The sequence below is a fragment of the Leptonychotes weddellii genome, chromosome 16, assembly GCF_054177405.1.
Source record: "Leptonychotes weddellii isolate Sample4059 chromosome 16, ASM5417740v2, whole genome shotgun sequence".
NCBI lineage: Eukaryota > Metazoa > Chordata > Mammalia > Carnivora > Phocidae > Leptonychotes > Leptonychotes weddellii.
The window spans coordinates 6,911,626-6,933,449 of record NC_138384.1 but is presented as its reverse complement, the minus strand read 5'-3'; the positions used below and the strand labels follow the sequence as shown (position 1 = coordinate 6,933,449).

Here is a 21,824-nt window from a genome sequence, read left to right as displayed (position 1 = left end):
CAAGCTCTATGGGGGTTCATCTTTGGTGAGGAGTGAGCCCTGTGCAAGTAACCTTCCACCTGTACCAGGGAAGGGACGAATGCTGATATCAACCCCCCTGAAAAATAATCCCTGGGCCCCCCCATTCTACAGTCCTCTGGGGTCATGCTGTTGTTGCCCAGTGGCTACCAGCCTGAATCACTGAAGCCTCAAGTCAGGAACCCAGACACCACCTAGAGGCATCAGGTGTTTCAACCCCTTCACTACTGAGAAACCACAGGTTTGTGAGTTTCATGTACACAAGCAAATGCAGACGAAGTTTCAACCTTTTTATTCAAAGCAGCTTCTCACAACGTATAAATACTGCGTATTAGCACACATGAAAAATACAACTTCTAAGGCACCCAGAAATGTGTTCATACACGTTACAGGACCATTCACAAAGAGAGTGTACAATTTGCTCTAGACAGTCAGCATTTGATAAGTCAGAAGATTATTATCCCTCAGTACTGCACCCAGTCTCAGGAAATATTTACAACGCAGTGAGAAAGGGTCAGCTGTACCTGCTTTTATAATTCTATGAAGTACTCATACTTACAAATATTCAGAACTAGTTAAAGACTCTCCCATGATAACCTGGCAAAATAAAACAAGTAGCCTAATTTGCAAAGGTCTCCTTGGATTTTGGTGTGTGTGTGTGTGACACCCACGATCAAATCCACACACTCCTAGGGTGGGCTGGATAAGTTTTTGGTAGCCTGCTTCATTATCAGAAGTTTGGTAATAAGCCTTACCACTAGAATGCCACTTCTTCAGCATCAATCATTTCTCAACCAGTTAATGGATTGGTGACTTCATCATGAATGAAAAATGGAGCATCCCTTGGTGTGAGAATTGAGGGAAATTCTTCTCGTGCCAAACAGGAATTGGAATGGGTCAATGAAGAACAAAAGGAGGTGGAAATTTAGCAACTTCAAGATGCTGCTCAGTGTAGACACATTTTTAAAAACTCACGCTGGAAGTTCCTACTCAGATGGAACAGTCTACACTGGTGAGATCATCTGGAAGAATGCCAGACCTCCACCTTTTATGATATGGATAAGGGCTGGGACTGCACAGCAGAAACAGCCACCTGAGACAGCGAGTTTCAATCTGAGAAACTCATTTTTCAGAGCCTTCTCAAGGTGATAACAAATCCCTCTGCATGGCCAGCCAGGTCGGTGGAAGCGAGCAGCTTCTCTGTGCCATAAAGCGTGCACACCTCTGTCTGGATGTGCCCACAGTCTATGAATCACGTGCTTTGTTGGTATTAATGGAATTCTTTGGTCCTTACTTTTATGAAAGGCAGTATTTTCACAATCCTGTCAATGTGGACACCAGCAAATGACTTCCAGCTGGGACTAATGGCACAGGGACAAGTTTAATACCAGATGGAATACTCTACACCCTCCAAACTTCCCGGAGTCCCCTGAATGAGCGAGCTCCAGCATCAGGTCAGGTGCTGGGCCAATGAGGCATGGTCAACCCGGACAGACACCAGCTGAGGCTTCAGATCCGACATCTGTTCTTTGGACTGCGCACACACTGCAAACACGGGAAGCAAATCTCCATCTTGATGATGGACCTTATAAATGCTTACTAGAGATGCACTCAATAACCTGACGTTTAGCCATACGAGAGCCCTGGTCTCCAGTCATCTTTAAAGCCTTAGTAAGGAGAATCAGTTGGTAGCTAGGGAAGTGTGGCCAACCGAAAGGAATCGTAATCTTTAGAAAAAAATTAAGTCCAAACTCTAGATGGTTTTATTAGATCCCAGACACAGTGGATGCACCACCAATGAGCTCCATGACTTAGACTCCACTAAAACAGCCCTGGGTGACTGGCCTCAGCTGATGTGATGCTCTTAATCTAGTTTGCCTTTGCCCTGCTAAACTCAGTTTTAAGTATGGCTTCACACACATAGTTCATTAATAAGACACTCAGGACACATGGGAATGCTGATTATGTAACTGAAATTGACTTCAGATTGTCTACACAGTAAGACTCACATGTAAACTTTGTTAACACCTCTCAAGGAGTGCTGACCTCAGCCGGGCTGGATGGTGCCAGGTCATCCACGAGGGACCTGGGGTCAACCACCAAAGTCAGGAGTAGGAAATGCCATTTGTTCAGAACAAATGATGGACCAGCAGCCCTCCCTGTGACCATGTCTAAACCATGTGAATAGTGCGAAGGAGGCTCCATAAAACCTATCCTTGGTCCATTCCTATGGCCAAAAGCAATCACCAAGCTGCCTGTCTGGCTCCTGCTGCCATCAGCTCAACCAAACTCTTCACATTAGCCATGACTTTCGGACTGCGTTGAGTCCATCAACATGGCTTACGTTGCTTGGAAGAAACAACAACCCGTATTACCCTTTTTTTTTTTTTTTTTTTTTTTTTTGCAACAAGCTTAAGGCTCTGTTCACAGACTCCATCAACTGCCGCACAGTGAGACTTTACGGGGAGGTCCTAAACTACGTATGTAGTTGCAAAGGTTGCAAAATTTACTGATCCTAATGGTAAGGCTTATCCACAAATTCAGTACATTTTCAAATTATACTTCAAACTCAATTACTCTGAGAAAAAGAAAATTAACCTGCTCTCCAACAATATAAAAGCAGTAGATTCTAATGAAAAAAATAAAACCATTGGCACCAAACCAGTATGCTATTTTTTGAAAGAACAAGTGATGTTAATGGAAAAGATTGCCTAAAACGCATATCCTAACTTACCACAGAAATATAAAAGTTTATATTCTGAAAATATATACTGTATTAAAGTCTGTAAGCATTTCAACCAAAATTTGCAGAAATAACTGAGCAACACTTATCTACAACAAAAATATACATGCAAGACAACCCCCAAATGGTTTCCCTTAAATATCTACAAAGGCAAAGTGTAGATTTTTAAAGATTATACAAAACCATTTACAGAGAATAAAATAAAATACTTATGAAATCTCATTTAGAGTCTTAAATACTGCGTATATTAGTGAGAGTGTCTAAACTAATATGTACAACAGATCTAAGTGTCTGAATACAGAAACACAGAAGAGAAGCAATTCTGCATTTTAAATATTCACTTAGGAAGATTTGAAGATGTTTCTATTTGTTTCTCTTAAAAAAATTTCCACAGAAACTAGATTGGAAAATTGCATGAATGTGACTCAATTTCAAATTAAAAAAAGTTTACAAAATCTTTTAAACCAACAATTAATGGGAAATGCAATTCAGCATTCAGTCAAGGCTTTTTTTAAAATGTGGATATTTGGAGCTACAGTTGCATTGATCAGAGTCCATTTTGATCATTATTTTCCCATCCTCATACTAAACTTCATATGGAAGAAACATATTATCATGCTTCAGAGAGAACATTTCCTAGTTTAATCTATACCAAACAAGTATAACATTTTAAATCAATTCTCTACTACCTTCTCAGAGCTAGCCAATTCCATTCTTAGAGGGTAATTCTTAATGGTTTTTGCCCACAGACATTATTTAAAAGCTGGAAGGGACATGTGGGTACATCAGCATTCTTGTGTGGTTTCCAAATGATGAGCAGCTCTGACCACCTTGGCAAAGTTTGCAGAGTCCTCTTGGAATGGGGCTGCTAACTCCAGTGGTCCCATTACAGGACGCTGGGTGCTAATCACCTGGGGCTGGAGCGGAGCGGGGAGGGGAAGTCTAACGTGGGGCTTGCGGAACGGCAAAGAGTGGGTTACCTACAAGGTTCCTCGACTGAAGAAGTACCCTCACTTGCCACCCACGGCGGTTCTTCCAACCCCAAGGTGAATTCTGGGCTTGGGCTGCCAAGACCAGGCAGCTCCTCAAAGACCTGCCCAGGCTCTGGGAAGGGACAGAGGGTGGGGGTGGAGGCAAAGCAGGGTGAAGAGAGGGGAGAAGCGATCCTATGGATGGAGAGAAGGCGCTGTGACCAAAGATAAAAAGTGAAAACCTGAGCCCCCTGTCTTGAGAAAGCTCTTAGGGTAAACCCAGACACATGCACAGATCTGGCATTTTCCATCCCAGGTCAGTTTGCTAAAAGTTACCTGGATTTCATCTCCATATTATCAAAACAACTATCCAGAAAGTGGAGAATTCAGCAATGCAGTCTACCCTGCAGCAAGCAGATTTAACCTACTTTGGCCCAATTTGTGGAACATCCTCCTTGAATTGACTGTGTAGAAACAACCAAAATACAGACCATCTTTCAAAACACCTCCTCTTATACCCAGAACCTACAAATTAACAGCAGAAATTCTACCCTAGTAACAGTTTCACATTCTTACCCTATCATCAGAGATCCTTCCAATGGGGAAGGATAATAAGGAGAGGGGCTTTCTATAGAGAGAACCAAGGCCATCTTGGGGATCGCATCCAGATGAACTTCACATTCACTATCTACAGGACCATGTCTCGAGCCTTAGTGTAGACACTCAACCCACTCTTGAAACACAAGGCAGACAGAAAACTGTGGCAACAGCCTCCCTGTTCTCAGCCGGCCTCCCCTCCCCCCACCATGCTCCCAGCACTCCCTGCTCCACTCACTGTCTCCAACAAGGGCCAAGACAGGCTGGCGACCACAGAGGGAAAGAGAAGAGGAGGGAGGCAAGGAGGTCTCTGAGAATACTCATGGGCTGTGATGGATATGGAACAATCCCATCACTCCGATAATCTAACTGACCCACAGAAGGGTGACGCCTCATGCAGAACATGCTCCTGTCATTTCGCTGCTCCAAACCCGAGGTCTACCTTTCTCTTCATCAACCCAAACCCAAACCAAGTCCCGCCCCTTCTCTTCAGCTGATCCATGGACTTTGGGGTGATGGTCTAAATGCAGATGTGGGCAGGCAGCCCAGGGACCCTGGCACAGGAGGCCTCATCCCTGGTTATTTCGCCCTGATGTAAGTAAACAACTAGCAACAAGATCGTCTGCGCTTCTAGACACGAAATGATTCAAACCAACTGACAGCTCAACAGAGTGGGAGCTCTTCGCCCACCTCCGCTGGAAGGCCAAAACCAGACAACGCTGTCCACATGGAAGAAATGGACTCTGAAATCCAAGTTCAGTCATTTGCCCCAAAGACAAAGGGCTCACTCTAGACAATATGCAATCCCTAGGCAGGGCCTATTAGCTCTTCCTGACATGACGAATTAGGGAGTGGGTATGTCTCAGTACCATTCAGGCTGGAGGCCCCTTTATCTCCTTCAAGGCAGCAGAGTGAAGAGAAAACTCTCCCATAATTTCTCCTAAGAGCAGGTACTCAATTATTACAGCTGAGAACCGTTTTACATGAAGAGGATCTGGTGCAGAGCTATTCCTTTTATCCATGGGAATCCTTCCATTTACATCTCTCCAAATTTTATTTCTGCGTGGTTCATTGCTAGAATGCACCAAACAGCATGAACCTTGTACGGGATTTGGTCCAGGGCAGTATGAAAATAATATCTGTGTCAACGACAGATATCATAATATATAAACAAAAATAAATAAATTAAATAAGTTTGATTAAAGAAAAAAATCTAGTAGTTCATGTTTTTGTAAAACTAGCTTTACATATAATACACATAAATTATCAGAATTTTCACTTACATTGTTTTAAAAATATATATTTAACAAAACATTCCTAAACGTACAATATCTGGGTTTGCAAATCACTCAACTGGGTTTTAAGACCAAGCCCTAAAAGTCACACAGATTTGCATCAGAGAGAAGACTGAGGCTGGCTCTACACAACTGTTTTGCTCAGCGGTCTGGAAATTCCCTAAGATTGATTGTCCCCTGTCACCGGATCTGCACTTAACCGGAGAGAGCCATACAGCCACGTCTCCAAAGCAGAGGCACTGTGTAGACACGGCCTGAGTCAGAAGGATGGGGAAAACTGGCCTTCCCCCTCCTGGACCGGGATGGTGCATTTCAGCGAGTGGGGAGAGGACCAACAGTACCTGGCAGAGGCCTGGGAAGATATAGCCCTCGATACCTCTCTGGCCAGTGGAGGGACGGGGGTGGGGGTGGGGGGACCCGGGGGAAGCCGAGTATGCTGTGCTTCCCATCTGTTATACAAAATCAAACCAATGCGGAGCAACCAAAGGACAGGAGAAAATGGACACAAGAGAGACACCTTGACAAACGCCTTAGCCGGCGCACACCGTGCTCGGATTTCTGAAGCACAGGGCAAAGATGGAAGTCAGGTGCCCTCGAGCGCTGGGGCACTTGGGCTGGGGCTCTTCAGACCTCGTAAATTTTGTCCTGCAGGTAGCTGAACAGGGAATCCAGGCCCTTGGAGGAGCTCCAGAGCTGCTTGAGCATGAGGCATTCTTTCTCGTTCACATCTTCAAGCACGGACTTCAGGAAGCTCCGAACGAGGCATTTCGACTCTTCCAACACCTGAAGGGAAACGCATAAGCCTCGTTAGCCGGCCCCAGGGACTCTGCTCCAGAAGAACGTACTTGGCCTAGGAGGCACCAGTTAACCTTCCGATGTCCAAAGCCAGAGGAGACTGCCTGCTGTCGTCCAGAACTTCCCAGGCCCCGTGTCCCCAGCAGTGCCAGGAATGGGCTCCAGGCGCGCCAAGGTGTTGAGCCCTCGGTCCCTGGGATGGCGCAGTGGGGCCTGTGTGACCCCCGACCACGAGAGCTTTGTCCTTGACCCAAGGGTGACATATCATATCATTTTCTATGGGTGTCATGAAAAAGTTTGGGAAACACCGCTCTCACCTCGCATGCTTCGTTCTGATTATCTGCGCCCACGTGACAACAACGCCTACCGTAAGGACGGCTGGCATCACAGAGTAAGAGAACGAGCTGAGGGCTGTCAGAGTATGCAGCGGGCTCACCCCAGCAGGAGTGTCTCTTGTTTAGGCTTAGTAGGAAGAGCCGCGGCAAGAGAACTAGCGATCGTTGTAGTAGGGAGTAATACCAGCTGCGGTAACTGTAGGGATGCCTAGTAACAGCGAGGACAACAGTAATAACCCTAGAGTATTACAGCAGCAACAGTGGGAGTGTTAGTAATGCCATAGTGAGGACGGTCGTGGCCGTGTTGATGCCACAGGGTTATGGCAGCAACACAACGACAGCGATATCAGGACTACGGTAGCGATAATGGTGGTAACGGGGAAAATCATCACGGTCATGAGTGACAGCAATTGTACTGCTCACAATCCTAATAGCAACGCGATTAGAAGTAGATGTGAGAAGTACTTCCCCTGCTTTCTCTCATTTCGTCCTCATGTTAACTCCAGAAAGAGGTAGTGATTTTATCTCCACATTATGACGGAGGACCGGAGCCCAGCGGAGTAAAGGCGCCCGAGCTGCCCAGCGCATGTGGCCTGCAGACGCCCGGCTGACCGGGGCGGGCCAAGCACAGACACCGCGGGGGACTGAGGCACCCGAGCATCCTTCGTCCTTCCACCGGCCTCCGCCCTCCTCTGCTGATGTCAAGGCTTCGCTTCACACTTTCCCAAAGTACTTTCAAAGAGAAAAAGCAGGACAAGGGCTTTCTTGCTCAAGCAGGCTGGAAGGAAGCTGGGATCTTCCTACTCGGCCCGGGCTGGAGGCTAAGGGGAGTGAGAAGGGGCCGGCGGACCAAGGCCGCCTCCCGCCTCACAAGAGCTCCCCTGAAGAACCCCAGCTCCCAGGTCCCAGAGCAGAGTCCTTTCTCAAGCAACTCACCCCCAAAGCTCCTGAATTCACAACTGGAGAGAGGAGAGATTTCCTTGCAGTATTTCTTCAACAGCTTGCTTGCCTCTGTACCTCTAACTGCCCATGACCAGACTCCTTCATGGAACTTTGAGGCCTTTCTCCCACCTTCCTTTTCAACTTTATTGTCCCTCACTCACCCCGTGAACCTGCTTCCACCACAATAAGCCGCTGCCTGAACTCCACGGGGGTTTTCGCACTCGTGTGCCCTCACTCAAACTGCTTCCTCTGCTTAGAATGTCTACGTGCTTCTCCGTGCAGCTGATCCTAGGCTCATCAACCATCCCTGTGTGCCCAGGACACGGGGATTCCTGAGACATGGGATTCCAGCGCTAAAACCAGGAAAGTCCCAAGCAAAGTGGGACGAGTGGGTCACAGCAGTTATCAGGAAGATTAAAAGACAATCCGCATAAAGAGATTAACAGAGGGCATGGCCCATAATACGCAATCACCAATGATGCGGACCTCTCCCTCACCATCACTGGCACTGTCAGGTTTCCTGGGAGCGGAGCTTACACACAGTAGGTGCCCAGTCAAGGCTGATGAGGCAAATTGGGAGAGGCTCGGCGGCTGGGGCAGGGGGGAGGGGGAGAGGCATGGCGGCCGGGACGTTGGGGGCAGGGGGTCAGTGCAGACGGAGAGAAGGAAGGGACACTCATGGGTCTGACCCCAAAATTCCAGCCCAGCACCTCCCTGACTCCGAAGCACAGACAGAAGCGCCCCCACCCCGACCTTATTCTGCCAAATCACCTTTCTCATTTCCTAGACTGGCCCCGTGGCTCCAGGAGCAGCCTTTACTCCACCTTTCAACAGGGTATTTCCATACTGCGCTCAGAGTGACTTTTATGAGATAAAATTGACATTTAATTAAAATCCGGCGCCTCTACAGAGGTGTTATTTATTTATCTATTTTCCGATGTGTCCTCAGAGTCAAACGGCGACGGTTAAACGTGCCATGCACTCGGTGGGTAGAAGAAATGAAATATGAGGACGGCGTGTGCTGGCTTCTCTCATCTCCAGGACGGTTTAACACCCTTTGTCCTTATGTGCCTTTGTTTTTCGTATTCTTTGAAAACTACAGATGTTTTATGCTCCCGTGTGTGTCTAGGACTTTCTTTTAAGGCAACGCGCTCTACCCCAGGGTATAAATCTCTTCTGTGAGGTTTTCAGGCTGGACATGACGGAGAATCTCTAAGAATACCGACTGTCTGTCTCCGGATGAAAGCTCTCGACCCCGAGAGGAGGCACTGACGGCTTTACACACACACCCTGCATGACCTTTGGCAAGTCAGTTAGTCCCTCTCAGCCTCATGACCCTCATCTGTAAAATGGGTCTGTTGCACGGACAAGCACACAAAGACACAGGAACTCACCACTGCGCTGCAGGAGGCCATCTCCTTGACCCGCAGCATGACCTCCTGGCTGAAGGTGGTTGGCCAGAAGACCTGGGACACAAGTCCCCTGCTGCATGCCTCCTGGGCGGTGAGCTTCCGCCCACAGAACAGCATCTCGTTGGCCTGAAAAAAGCAAAGGCAGGGGAAGGCTGAGGGCCCAGAGTGCCTCCCACGTCTGTTAGCAAGGCCTGGTCTTGACGTGTACACCACTGTCCTGGTTCTCTAAGGCATGGCTATCAACTGGGGGGTCAGATAAGCTTTGGGAACTACCTGCAAACATCTGTGTCTGTGTGCATCTTTCTGAGCAGAGAGTCCACAGCTTTCCTCCAATTCCCAAAGGAAGCCACGTACCGACTGTGGGTTCGTCTGCCCAACACCCCTCCCCACATCTGGCAGCAGGCCCACAGGAGTGAGCAAGCACCTCAGGCTGGGTACATTTCAGTGCTGACATCCCAGCCATGACGACTGGTCCACAAAGGAACAGATATGTGTCCTGTGTAATAAAGCTCTCCGCGAGGCTTCCCAGCTAGAGGCGATGGGGTTGCATGCGAAAGTCAAGGAGCCCATGGCCACCCACTGCTGTGTCCCCACTCTTTGGAGAGGTGAGACCACAAAGAAAGGAAGGCTGGAGAACAAGAGTCCTGACTGAGCTGGGATTCCTGGATCCCAGCAACCCCAAAGAAGGCTCCACTTATGCATATGCAAGTTATGGCAATCAATGCATTCTTTTCTTCCCGTTTTAAGCCAGTTAAAAGTGTCTCCATCACTGGCAGCCAGAAAGGTCCTAAATAATACCATCATACCAACGCAGAGGCACACATCTCTCCTGGTGACCCAGGGCTGTGCATACCTCTGCCCAGTTGGAAAGGGTAGAAAGCACCCTCCCCACCTGACCATCTCCCTCCCCGCCTTCTGCGGTTTCCTCCACACCCTACTCCCCAAAGAATTTCCTTTTGCTTTGTAGTTCACAGCTGTTATACGTGTTCTGGGAGGAGGCTGATGGATAAAGTCCTAGGCACAGATAGCACAATGCAGTCACCACTAAAACTTACCAAGTGACTCTCCAGCTGATAATTAGGGTGTGATGGTCACCACCATGTGATGGGGTCCCTATCTCCTTCAGGATAAACCCCCACCTCCTTCACGCAGCAGACAATCCCTTCCCTGACCTGCCATCCAGCTGCCTGCCCCTATATGCTGAGCCGCTCTTGGATCAATGTGGAAACGTCAGGCTCTCTCGGCTGCTGGATCTCTGCATGTGTTTTCCCCTTTGTTCTCGTTGTCACTGATGGGTCATGAAGACCCAAAGGACAATCTTTCATGCCAGAGTAGAGAAATTTATCAGGTTGGTAATGAGCCTACAGCATGCATTTGGTTAGAGGTTTGGAGACAAATCTCTGTCATTATACTTATTTAGAAACACCTCTGTCTCGGGAAGGAGAAATGAAAGGAAGGAACGCTACAGAAGCAGCCAAACAGGACACGGTCGGCAAGAATATGTCTCAGTCAGCAACATTCTTGGAGTTTCAGAAATGATTGAAATAAAAGAGACAGAAAGAGATAAGACTGTACAATGTTCACATTTTTGCAACCACAAAGGACAGGGAGGAACGGGAGTGGCACTGACTTTGGGCAGAGCACGGTGGCCGAGATCAAAAGGGGAAGTGTTTGCTTCCTGGGCTCCCTGCCTGCCTCATTTTTCTGCCATTGGTGAGCCTGTGAGTGGCCTCAAGCAGCCCCAACCCCAAGTCCCTGAATCCAAATGGCCTCCCCGATTCCACCCGCTGGCCCAGCTGCATAGACAAGGTGGTGCTGGTGGGTGTGGGGCTGCTGGTGGTCTCCACCGATCTCGTATTTTCTTCCTGTTTCATGCTACCATCAAAGAGGGACAAGCCCACATTCAAGGGGTAGAATGGGGGTTCCCATCCTTCCAGACTCACTTGGGAGGTGCCCCTGTCAGGAGCTTTCTCTAAGCACCCCTGAACCTTATCACAGTCCAGCAGTAGGGCCACTGGTGTAATTTTCCCACCTCCCCAGGTGGGAAGGCCAAGGTTTCAGGACCAGGGCAGAGGAAGGCACAGGCTGCAGGATCAGAGGCCCTTGCTCTGCCTTCTGCTTTCCTCTGGGACCCTATGTAAATCTCTTTGCCTCTCTGAGCCTGTTTATTCATCTCTAAAGTGGGTACCAGTTACCACTCGGGAGGATCCAATGAGATAACGAAAGAGCAGGGCAACACCACACCAGCCATGCATCCGCACCCACAGATGGGACTGTCAGGGATGGAGCCCCCCTGTTACTCATCTTTGTACTTCTAAGCAGGTAAGGCAATGCCTGGTGCCTACTGGAAGCTTACTTAGGTTTGTGGGCGCAAAGAAGGAGCAACACCTGCCAGAATTTCACCTCAAGCGTCCATGCGTCAGTTTATCTGTAAAATGGAGAGCAGTAGGACCTACCTTTGCAGGTGCTCAGAAGAGTGAATGAGACCAGCCCGTGGGAAGTGCCCAGTAAAGTGGCCGGCAAGTAGGAGGTGATCAGTGAAAGCTTAGAGAATCTTGCTGGGACAACCTGCTCAGTCCTTGGTCATCAGAATGCCCATGTGGTTTTAGTGTGTAATGCAACCAGGGGACATATTTTTCAGAATGGAAATCTCAAAGAGACAGCAGGGAGCGTCAAAATGATCGGGCATCCCCGCGCAGAATCCCAGTACCAGCAACACTTTAGTGAGGACCCACAAAGCCCTGAGTGAAGCTGACACCTGAGGGTTTCACCCACAGACCTCAGCCTGGGGTGCGGAGAGGGAGAATCTCAGGAATCCTAAGGGTGGAAAAGACACTGAACTCAGTCCGCTGGGTCAGGAAAGCAGGTGGTGAGTATGCTGAGCCCACAGGCCTTTGCAGTCACCTGGGAGTTACCTTTTGGAGTTGGGGGATGTGAACATCAAGGCCAGAGACCAAACAGGAAATGGAACAAGAAGGGCTGGGTCATTAAAACACTCTGAGCTTTGCCAAATACCTCAAACTCAAACCAGAAGACCCATCAAAGGCTTTGTAAGAGATGAACAGATAAATTATTGGAGGGCCAAGGAGAAGTCAGGAATGGCAAGGATGGAGGAAAGTGTTTCCAGGAGCATCTGTTACAGCAGAGTGAGCAAACAGTGTTAGAGCTGACCACGGGCCCACTGGGTTCAACAAACAGGAGGTCACAGGTGTCCCTTGCAATGGAATGTGGCAGGTTTCTTCTTCAATATTAGAACGCCCACACCCACACATGTGGGTGCTGGGACTTTCTAGAGCTGGTCTGGAGGACGCACCAGATCTGCTTACCCCCCTTCTTAGAGGGACAAGCTCTTACAAGGAGATGCAAATTGATTTCAGACAGTTCTGTCTTTCAGAGACCCCCAATTTCAGACTCATTCCTTGGATGTGGGTCCTACTTTATGACCTGCTGGTTAAGAGCACAGACTCTGAAACCCGATAATCTGTGTTCCGATCCCACGACTGCCACTCCCACTTTGTGACCCTGGACAACTCACCCTCTCTGAGCCTCAGTCTCCAATCTGTCAAGCAGAGATAATGACTGTCCTCCATTACCGGGTTGTAGGAGGATGTACTGAGTTAGCGGCTCTCAAGCGCCGGCCATGGTGTGTGCTTTCTAAGTGGCCCCTGACCACACTACCCTCTGGCTGCTGGTGCAGGATTGACTGCAGCCTACAGTGGACTCCACCACTTGCTCAACACCACTCTGACGGCTTGCTGACACGTGGCATGGCGAGTTCCTTACCTTCTCCAGTTAAGCTTGCCCTCTGTGTGATGGAGACCATAACGCAGGTTCTCCAGGTGGGACTGCCTGTGGTTATCAAATCCCTTCCTGCTTCTGGGACACATGGCAAGACTACATTTCCCAGCCTCCCCTGCAGGTAGGTGTGGCCACACCACCGAATCCTGGCCCGTGAAATGTGAGCGGAGGTGAAGAAGCCCCTTGCAGGCCTGGCCCAGGAAAACCTCCAGGCTCTCTCTTCACATCCACCAGCTGAAAGCAAAGGTAAGTCTACCAGATGGAAGATGCCTGGGCCCCCAGTCAGTGTGGACAGCTACATCAACACGGGACTGAGGCAAGAATGAGAAAGAAACTTTTGCTGTTTGGACCCTAGGATTGCGGGATTGTTACAGCACACAGTCCCCTCTAATACATGGTCTTATCAGGTTGTTGTGAAGAATAAATGAGATAATGTAGGCCAAGTGCTTAGGTAAGCAAACTGAACTTAGTTTAGTTAGCTTAAACTATTATGTGCTTTAACTAGTTAAGTGCTTAAGTGAACTAACTGAATTAAGTTAACTTAGGTGAACAAAGTACACCTTTGATAAGTGAATGTCCCTGTTGACCTCTCAACCCTTGGCCACACCTGCCACTGGCATCTGGCACCAGTGGTTGAAGGCTCCGAGATCAGCCTGACCTCAACCCAGCTCCCCTGCAGAGATACTCAGCAGATTCCACAGGGTGGGTGCACCCCTGAGCTCCTTACTCATCTGAAGGGCCATATCCTAAATCCAGGACAGAGAAGGGGTCTTGTTGGGACCCAAAGCCACTTATCCCAGCGAGAGACCCTGCCCGAGGAACGAGGGGGCTTACCAGTGCGACGCCCAGGATCTGGGGGAAGGTGTATGAGGAGCAGCCAGCGGGCGTGAGGCGGATGGTGGCATAGGGGGTCTGAAACCAGGCCTTCTCGCTGGCCCACACGATGTCGCAGAGGGGCAAGATGGAGGCACCCAGGCCCAGGGCAGGCCCATTGATCGCAACCACGATAGGCTTCTTAAACTGGATAAAGGCCTTCACAAAGTCCCTGGGAGAAAAGAGAAGACCCTTTTTAACAGGTGGGCAGGCCTGCCGAGACCTATTCGATACCCTTTAACCTGCCAAGGCTGAAATAAGTTTCCCTGGTGCTGTGAAGCACCCTCAGGTGGTCAGAGGGAACTGGGTGCCAGGCAAGCATCTCATTCTCCTGAACACCGAGCCCACTGAGCTGCAGCCACAGGCCTGGCATACTCGGTGGTCGGTGGCACACTTTCTGAAAGAGATCTGTGGGGTGACCATATGTCCCACTTTTCCCAGAGGGTCCAGAGTCATGCCCATTGTCCCAGCACTGCACCCAGTTAGCACTCCCTGGATATTGACAAATTTTAAATATCCTAAGAAAGACAACCTGAACATCAAGGTCTAGAACCAGAAAGAGAACCAAAAGGAGGGCATTACAAGGAGGCATATTTGAATGCAAGGAGACAAAGAATGTTCTAACAGCACTGGCTGAAGGTGGAATGGCTGGCATTGGGAGGTATGAACATCTCATTACTCGAGGTATTCCAGTTTTGGCTGGATGATCACTTTGGGCGATGCTGTAGAGGGAATTCAAGCTTCAGATGGTGGGCACAGGTGATATTTAACCTTTTTTTAATCCTATGATTGTTTGATTCTGAATCATCCAAAGGGATGCCAGGCCCATCAAGGGTGGTTCTAGAATGCTGACAAGGATCTATATATTATGGTGGCTTCGTCCAAAACTGGGGAAGGACACTGAGCTCCCCTGGAGGCGTGAGGCATCTGGGGTCATGGCTCTGCAATTAGTAGACATTTTATCCCCCTCCCCTTCCTCATCGACCAAAGTTCAGAGTGCATCTGTACCTATTAAGCAGAGCCAACTCCACTTTCTTTGCCCTAGAATGCTTTTCACCTCCCCCATAGCTGCTATCTAAGATCCATAAAATGTTAATACTCATCTGGACATGGAGGAAAGATCCAAGATGTCTAGTAAAGCCTGCATCCTTCATTATTCGCAGGTGGAAGACTGGAAACTACCAATAACTCATGAGAATAAAATCCATACTCACGACCATGACCTTGGTTTGCTTCTGCTTACTCCCCCAGGCTCATCTCTTATCTCCCTCAAGCGTGCTCACAATGCATGAGCTGCAAGGGCCTTCTGAGAGTTCTCGGAAAACACCAGTATCACAATTTGCAATTATCCTAATTATTTGCTTGCTTACTTGGTTTTGGATTTTCCTCCCTCTTCAGCTCCTTGCAGAAACCCACAGGTCTGCCTCGTGCATGGCTTGGTGCCCATACCTACTGGAGTTCACCCTCAGTAACTGCCGGATAGATAAAGGAGTCTTCCAGAACGAGAGTGAAAACTGCAGATGTGCGGCAGGGATGCACTCGCCGCTTGCCACACCTGCTTTCCCTTCACTCCTCTTCCTGAGTCTGCTGTTGGAGCACATTTCCCCGCCTCTCTCACAGTTGGCTGTGGCCAAGTAACCGAACGCTGGCTGATGGAATGTGAGTGGAAACCTAAGCCCACTTCCAGGCCCGAGCACAGAAACCTCTCACCATGCAGCCTGCAAACGCTTTCACCTTGAAGAGCACGGCTGTCTTGGAGGGCCCGTGTGCTGAGCCACAAGACGGAAGGAGTCTGGGTTCTTGAGTCACACTTGGAGGACAGCCACAGGCTGATCAAAAGCATCCGTTTTAGGTTCCCAAATATAAGAAGTAAATTTCTATCACACCTGAGCCATTACACATATTCAGGGTTTATTCATTACAGCAGCTAGTACTTCACTAATACAAACGTCTGGCTGATTTATGCCTTCACGGCTGCTACCATTTCCCTGCAGTCCTTACCAAAACATGTGGGCATCACAGTGATACGCTGGGATCGGATTCCACTGTGAGAAGCCTGGGGTGGGGGGTGTCTCACGACTTGCGTGTTGTCATCTAAGTACGCATCCTTGCCCATGCTCGAGGCAGCCCATCTCCTAACTCCTGTACAGTGGTTTGTGAGTAGAAGGCAGAGCTCTCTCAGCCAATGCTGACCCCCCAAAAGGACACTGCTGCACTCTGACACCACAGCCCTCTGATTCCTCTGATTCCAGTGGCCCATTTCCTGGTCTGACTTCCTAACTTCATGGCCTCAGTCACTGGCCTTAACATGTGCTTTTTAACCAAATGCAATTTGGAGCCTGCACCGTATGTGGGGTTTCTTGGCAGGATCCTTGGAACCACAGGGTCTGAGTGATTTGGGACCAACATTCCACATCTAAACCCCTTCATACAATTCCAGTACCTTGAATCTCCAAGTTGGAAAGGAATTCAGGAGCCATCAAGCCAAATCTTCCACTCAGTGCAGGATTCCCTCCCTAGCATTGTGAGGATATGCCATCCTCCAGCCATTGTGGAATACTTTCAGTAAAGAGGGTCCTTCCTATCAAGACGCCTCCCCACTGTGGACCTCATGAGGGCCTCTCTGACACTCCCACTCTGCTCCAACCTCCACACCACAGCCCTTGAGGAATTCATCTCCACCCTCATGACCTTATGGGACCATACCGTTCCAGAGCCCAGAGCCTTCCTTCTGCAGTCTCCAACCTGAGCCCTGTGCAGAGGGATCACACATCCGGAGGAGGGCTAAAGGGACCGGGTGTGCCCAGCTCTACCCCTGCACCCCCACGCCATCCTATTTCGGTCCACGCTGCCTTGCAGGCTCATGTCCTGGATATGAAAATGCAATGCACAGACCATTCTCCCCATCCTCTTCCTCTCAAGCAGAAGATCTCTATCACAAGGGCCCAGTGGACACAGAAGCCTGACAGCAAACAGGATATTGCATTACAGATGCTGCCGCTCAGATATCTGATCCTGACTTGGGTGGCGGGACAGTGCGGGGGAGATGGCTTGTCATCTTCTTCAGCATCAAAGTCCATCAGTCATGCTGACTCCAGCCCCCGCAGCTTCCTCCACTCAGCCTAGCCCTGTGCTCTCTGCCTGCCTGAGTGTTGGGCTGCTCCGATGTGGCAGAAGGAGCAAGAACTTTGGGGTCAAGTCTCCACTCTGTCGTCCCTAACCAGTAGTGAGATCTTGGACAAGTTACTCACTCTCTGGAATCCCATTTTCCTCCCCGTCAAATGGGAAAGCCAACGGTTTGTCCTCGTAGGGCCATATGGGAATTGAAGGAGACAGTGCCTGGCCCACAGGAGCCCTGGGCCACGGCTGCTTATAGTATTATAGTCAGTGCACCTGCTGGGGTGGGGGAGCTGCTCTCTCCATTCTCAGGGGTTGGTGATCTGCCCTCCAGGCCCAGAGGACTCTCCAAAGCAATGACCTGCATACAAATGACACCTGGGGCCCATGGCCTTTCCTGTGTGACCTGGCTACCTATTCCCTTTAACCAGAGCGCCAGGGTGTAGCTCTCCCACTGCCAAAGTTTCAGAGCCAAGTCAGCCAGTACGAAACCTCTGACCACCAGATACACATGGTGATGGTCATCCTGGAGCTGTCAGATGGGGGCTCTTGAAGCCCACTCCACGGTCAGAGCAGGCTTAGCTAGAGCTTGTGGCCAGACATAACAGTACTAGCAATGAAAATAATTCCTTACCCCTGTCCTGAGGACTAACTATGTGCTGGGTCCATCCAAGTTTTTCCCATGGGTTATCTGATTAATCTTCATCGGCAGACCATGCCATCACCTGTGAGGAGTTCAGGTGAGGGCAGTCTCTCTTTCAGGACAGGGCTGACAGCTTTGTTTGGGTCCTGGACAGAAGCCTGTGCTGAATGAATCATCTGAGCTCTTCTCACATCTGCTAGTTCATTCAACAAACATCTGCAGAGTGAATACGGCGTACTGGGTCATGTGTGTGCATGTTTTTTCTAGGAAACGATGAGGTTGGGGCAGGAGCAGTGCTGGGGGTGCTGTGGCCGTGCAGCGTGCCCGGATCCTGGAGGTCAGCCCAGCCAAGAGCATGGAGGTCCCCAGAGAACTGCAAGGGCTGTCTGTAGGTTATAAGGTTCTGTGGCCAAAGTATGTTTCAGCCATGCTAGACTTTGAACAAAGTTCTTTCACAAGAGACTTCTCAGACTGCAAATATGTTCCTATGCCTGGAAAATCCACAGGAGCAGGGATAGAACTTGCAGCATAGCCCAAAGTAATTTATGGACAGTGCCCTTCACTCATGATACTTCTCTGGAAATCTGCAGAACATTCTCTGGGAAATGCTTCTCTGCCACCTTGCGTCCCAAACTCTGGAGCGTGGGTGCCGGGGCGAAGCACTCGAAATTTGGTGGAGCTGGAGCCTCCCCTAGGACTTGGTGATGATGGGCAAGGTGCGTTTTCTGACCCCATGGGCACTCTTCACTATGAGGGCCATACTGTACACACCCCCATCCGTCCTCGTGAAGCTGCTCATCCACCCTTGGTCCTTCCAAAACCAAAGACGAGCTGGCCGCACCCCACACTCCCTGATTCGGTGTCTTCTGGGGTTGTCAAGCAGCTGGGTTTTAGAAAAGCTCCCTGTGGATTCTCTGTGCTGTTCGGGCTGTGAACTGCTGGTCTAGGGGGCATCCCCCATTTCCTCTCCCAGTGTCACTGCAGGCTCACAAATTAGGAACTTCCACTCCCTTTGAGCATTGGGAAGAATTCCCTCAGCTACAACCCCCTCTACTCTGCCTAAGAGAAACTCACCTTCCTGATGAGATAGCAAATGTCTTAAATCCCACTGACTGTGTTTCTCAAGACGTTAGCTAATGCAGTCAGCATCTCCTCAAATCTGGGACTCCTGGAAATCCAGCTAATGCCTCCGCTGAAGTTCATAAACCACATGACGGCGATGGCCAAGGCTTTCCTCAGGCCCCAGAGATGGGCACCCCATCTCTGATGGTCCCATAAATGAAGGAAGCTTACGGGGGGACCCTGTTGCCCCCCTCGCCATGTGACGAGGCAGCTATTAAAAGGGATGGCTGAGTCCGAGCAGAGAGTAAACTGCTGAGGACGCAGCCAGGGCTGCCTGTAGCCAGGAAGCTTGGGAGCAGCGTGCAACCACGATGCCCTTTCCAGTAACAGCATTCAGCCTTTTTGTGTCTCTTTGGGCACGAATTCTGCAACGGGAAGCACGCATGTGTTTTGGAGCATACTTCACTGGATGCTTCACCCTGAAGAGGGGACTTGGAACCCCACCTGTGACAGCATCCCCATATCATTTCTTGGAGACCGCATCCTGGGGAAGGCTCTCATAGCCACATGACAATCAGCATCATGTGATGCTGCCAGGCACAGTGAGATTGGAGGCCCCAGCAAACCCCTCCCATGAGGCCTGAGGCTCCATGACCCCACATGGAGAAGTGTTCCTTTCCCAGAGACCAGGTGGCATTACCACACCGTGACTCTTGTCGGAACTTGGGGCAAGGTGCAGCAGCAAGCCTGAGCCCTTCCCAGGGCGGAGGCTGAGTGACAGCCCTTGCTGGAAATAACACTTACTTGCTTTTGATAAATCTAGAAGTAATGGGGAAATAACTACCCTTCAGGGTCCCGAAAAAGATACCGATTGTCGGGATTGTTGGGATGTCAGCCCCAGGATCCCAACTTTTGTTCCAAAGGCAACAAGAGAGGGGGAAGCACTCCTCACCCCACTGGGTCTGCAAATGCACAGCTGCCCGGGGTACCCTTCCATCCTCTCCCCAGTGCTGGGCCATGTCAGCTTCGGGACACAGGAACACCCAGAAAATCGACAATTTCACCATCAGGCAGAGGGCGGGAGTAGCATGGATAACACCTGCACATTACCAGATGCTGGGCTTAATATAAAGAAATAAAATCTCTTTTTGATCCAAAAAAAAAGTAAGCTAGAGAACAAAGACACCCCTAATTTTGGCAGAAAAATAAAGGATGCCCAATTAAAATCCCAATTTCAGATAAACAACAAATATTTTTTTTAGTGTAAATATATCCCAAATATTGCACGGGATAGACTTATGATTAAAAAAATGTTGTTTGAAATTCAAATTTAACTGAGCAGACTGTATTTTTATGTGCTACATGTGACAAGAACGAGGCAGGTCCCAAAGTGTCCAAACATGAGCAGAGCTCACCTGATGGCTTCTGCAATCCGGGTACTCTCCTTTCTCCGGTCACTGGACAACCGGCCAATTAGGTAGGAGTAATCTAGGCCACTGCAGAATACGCTGCCCACTGCACTGAGAAGCAGCAGTTTGCTGTCATCCGTGGCCGCGTTGCACAGTGCTCGCCGGACCTCCTTCATAATCTGCAGGCAGAGATGGATTGGCGGGGATGTTAAGTGTCTGCTTATACGCCAAGTGGCTTTCAGATCTCAAGCCCGCCATAGGCCTCACCCTTGAGGGCAGAGGTGAGTACATCTTTTCTTCCTGTGCAGGAAGACTCTCCCGAATTCAAGCCACATCCAGACTAAGCAAAGAAACACCAAAACCAGAGCTCCCCTGCAGCATCCCCAAAGCAGGCAGAGTGCTAAGAAGGTGGCAGTGGGGTCACTGGCCTCAGACTCGGAAGTCTGGCTTGGAGCCGTGTAATCCCTGGTAAATCTCTGCAAATCTTCTTCCAGCATTAGCCCTTTTCAAGGTGTGGGAAAAAAATGCCTGTGCACAGCCCAGGTGAGGTATGTTAGCCTTTTTTAGAAGGCTAGGTTTAATTGTACTCTTGCTCATCCTTAATTCAACTAAGACTTTTGATTGGCTCGTAGGTAGCACATGGGAAGTGGGCTTTGGCATCAGAACTCATAAAATTTTCAAGGTGCCACGGAAAACAACCATCCGACACAGATTCTGTATCCAGCTAAACTATCATCCAAAAGCAAGGGTAAAAATGAGGCATTTTCAGCAAAAGAATGTTTACCACTCTTAGACCCTCGCTGAGAGAATTTAAAAAGGATGCACTTCAGAAAGAAGAAAACTATATTCAGAAAAACGGACATGCAAGGAATAACAGCCAACAAAGAAACGTGGTGAATGTGCTGATAAATCAATATAAGAATGACTATAAAATCATCAGACAGATATTGACCAACTGAGGCTGAGGGTTTGCACAAAGGTAGAATGGGGTCCAGGTGGTAATAGCACATTAGTGAGAGAAGGGATGACAACCACATGCCGGGGTTCTAGGTCTGGGCGTGGTGGAGAGGTGAGGGTGATGTTTAGGCTTCACTATGTGCACAGAACTTAAGGATAACTTCTTAAAAGTACATGGATTACAATGAATGGGGAGGGAGTTAAAATAAAGAAAGCTCAATCAGTCCAACTGAAGTGACAGAAGGATGGAAAAATAAGTGAATAAGTGCAAAAAAGGCATGGTAAGAGAAAACAAGGCATGCACTTGCCTGGGTGGAGCTGAGAGTCCAACTGGGGAGACAATAAGTGAATAGGCTTTTAAGGGATCGTTATTAGTTTTTCAATAGGCATAATCATAGGGTACAATGGGAAACTATTATGGGAGCCATGTTTTTAAAATTATACTTTTTAAAGAACACATTTATTAAGCACTTGGAGGTGCCAGGGATTGCAACAGGTAATTTCCACGTATTTTACTCTGAATGAAAATCCCATCTAGGAGGGAATGGTATCCCAATCTTGCAGGTAAATCAAGGGAGACTCAGAGAAGGGCGTGAAGCTGCCCGAGGTCAGCAGCAAGAGACAGAACCATGATACGAATCTCACCCCCAAATCCCTTCTCTTTCTACCACTCCATATTGTAGGATGACTTAAAAAAATGGGTGAAAAAAAATAGGGCTGGATGTCAGTTTGAATGGAGAATCTCTCAGCCTGTGCTCTGTGAGGATGGGAGAGGCACTTTCCATTCTTTTTTTTTTAAAGATTTTATTTATTTATTCATGAGAGACAGAGACAGAGACAGAGAGAGGCAGAGGGAG

General features: G+C 49.0%; 1 protein-coding gene across 1 annotated transcript in view; it reads right to left on the bottom strand.

Moving 5' to 3' along the window:
- Positions 1-295: 295 nt before the first annotated feature.
- The window catches only part of CDYL2 (chromodomain Y like 2), a 125,257-nt gene continuing 103,728 nt past the window's right edge, over positions 296-21,824 (bottom strand). The window contains exons 4-7 of the mRNA XM_081806329.1: positions 20,017-20,189; positions 13,741-13,951; positions 9,091-9,234; positions 296-6,407 (exon numbers count right to left, since the gene is read on the bottom strand). Of these exons, the coding sequence (XP_081662455.1) occupies positions 6,249-6,407; positions 9,091-9,234; positions 13,741-13,951; positions 20,017-20,189 (687 nt within the window). The 3' untranslated portion in view covers positions 296-6,248. The remainder of the gene's footprint in view (positions 6,408-9,090; positions 9,235-13,740; positions 13,952-20,016; positions 20,190-21,824) is intronic.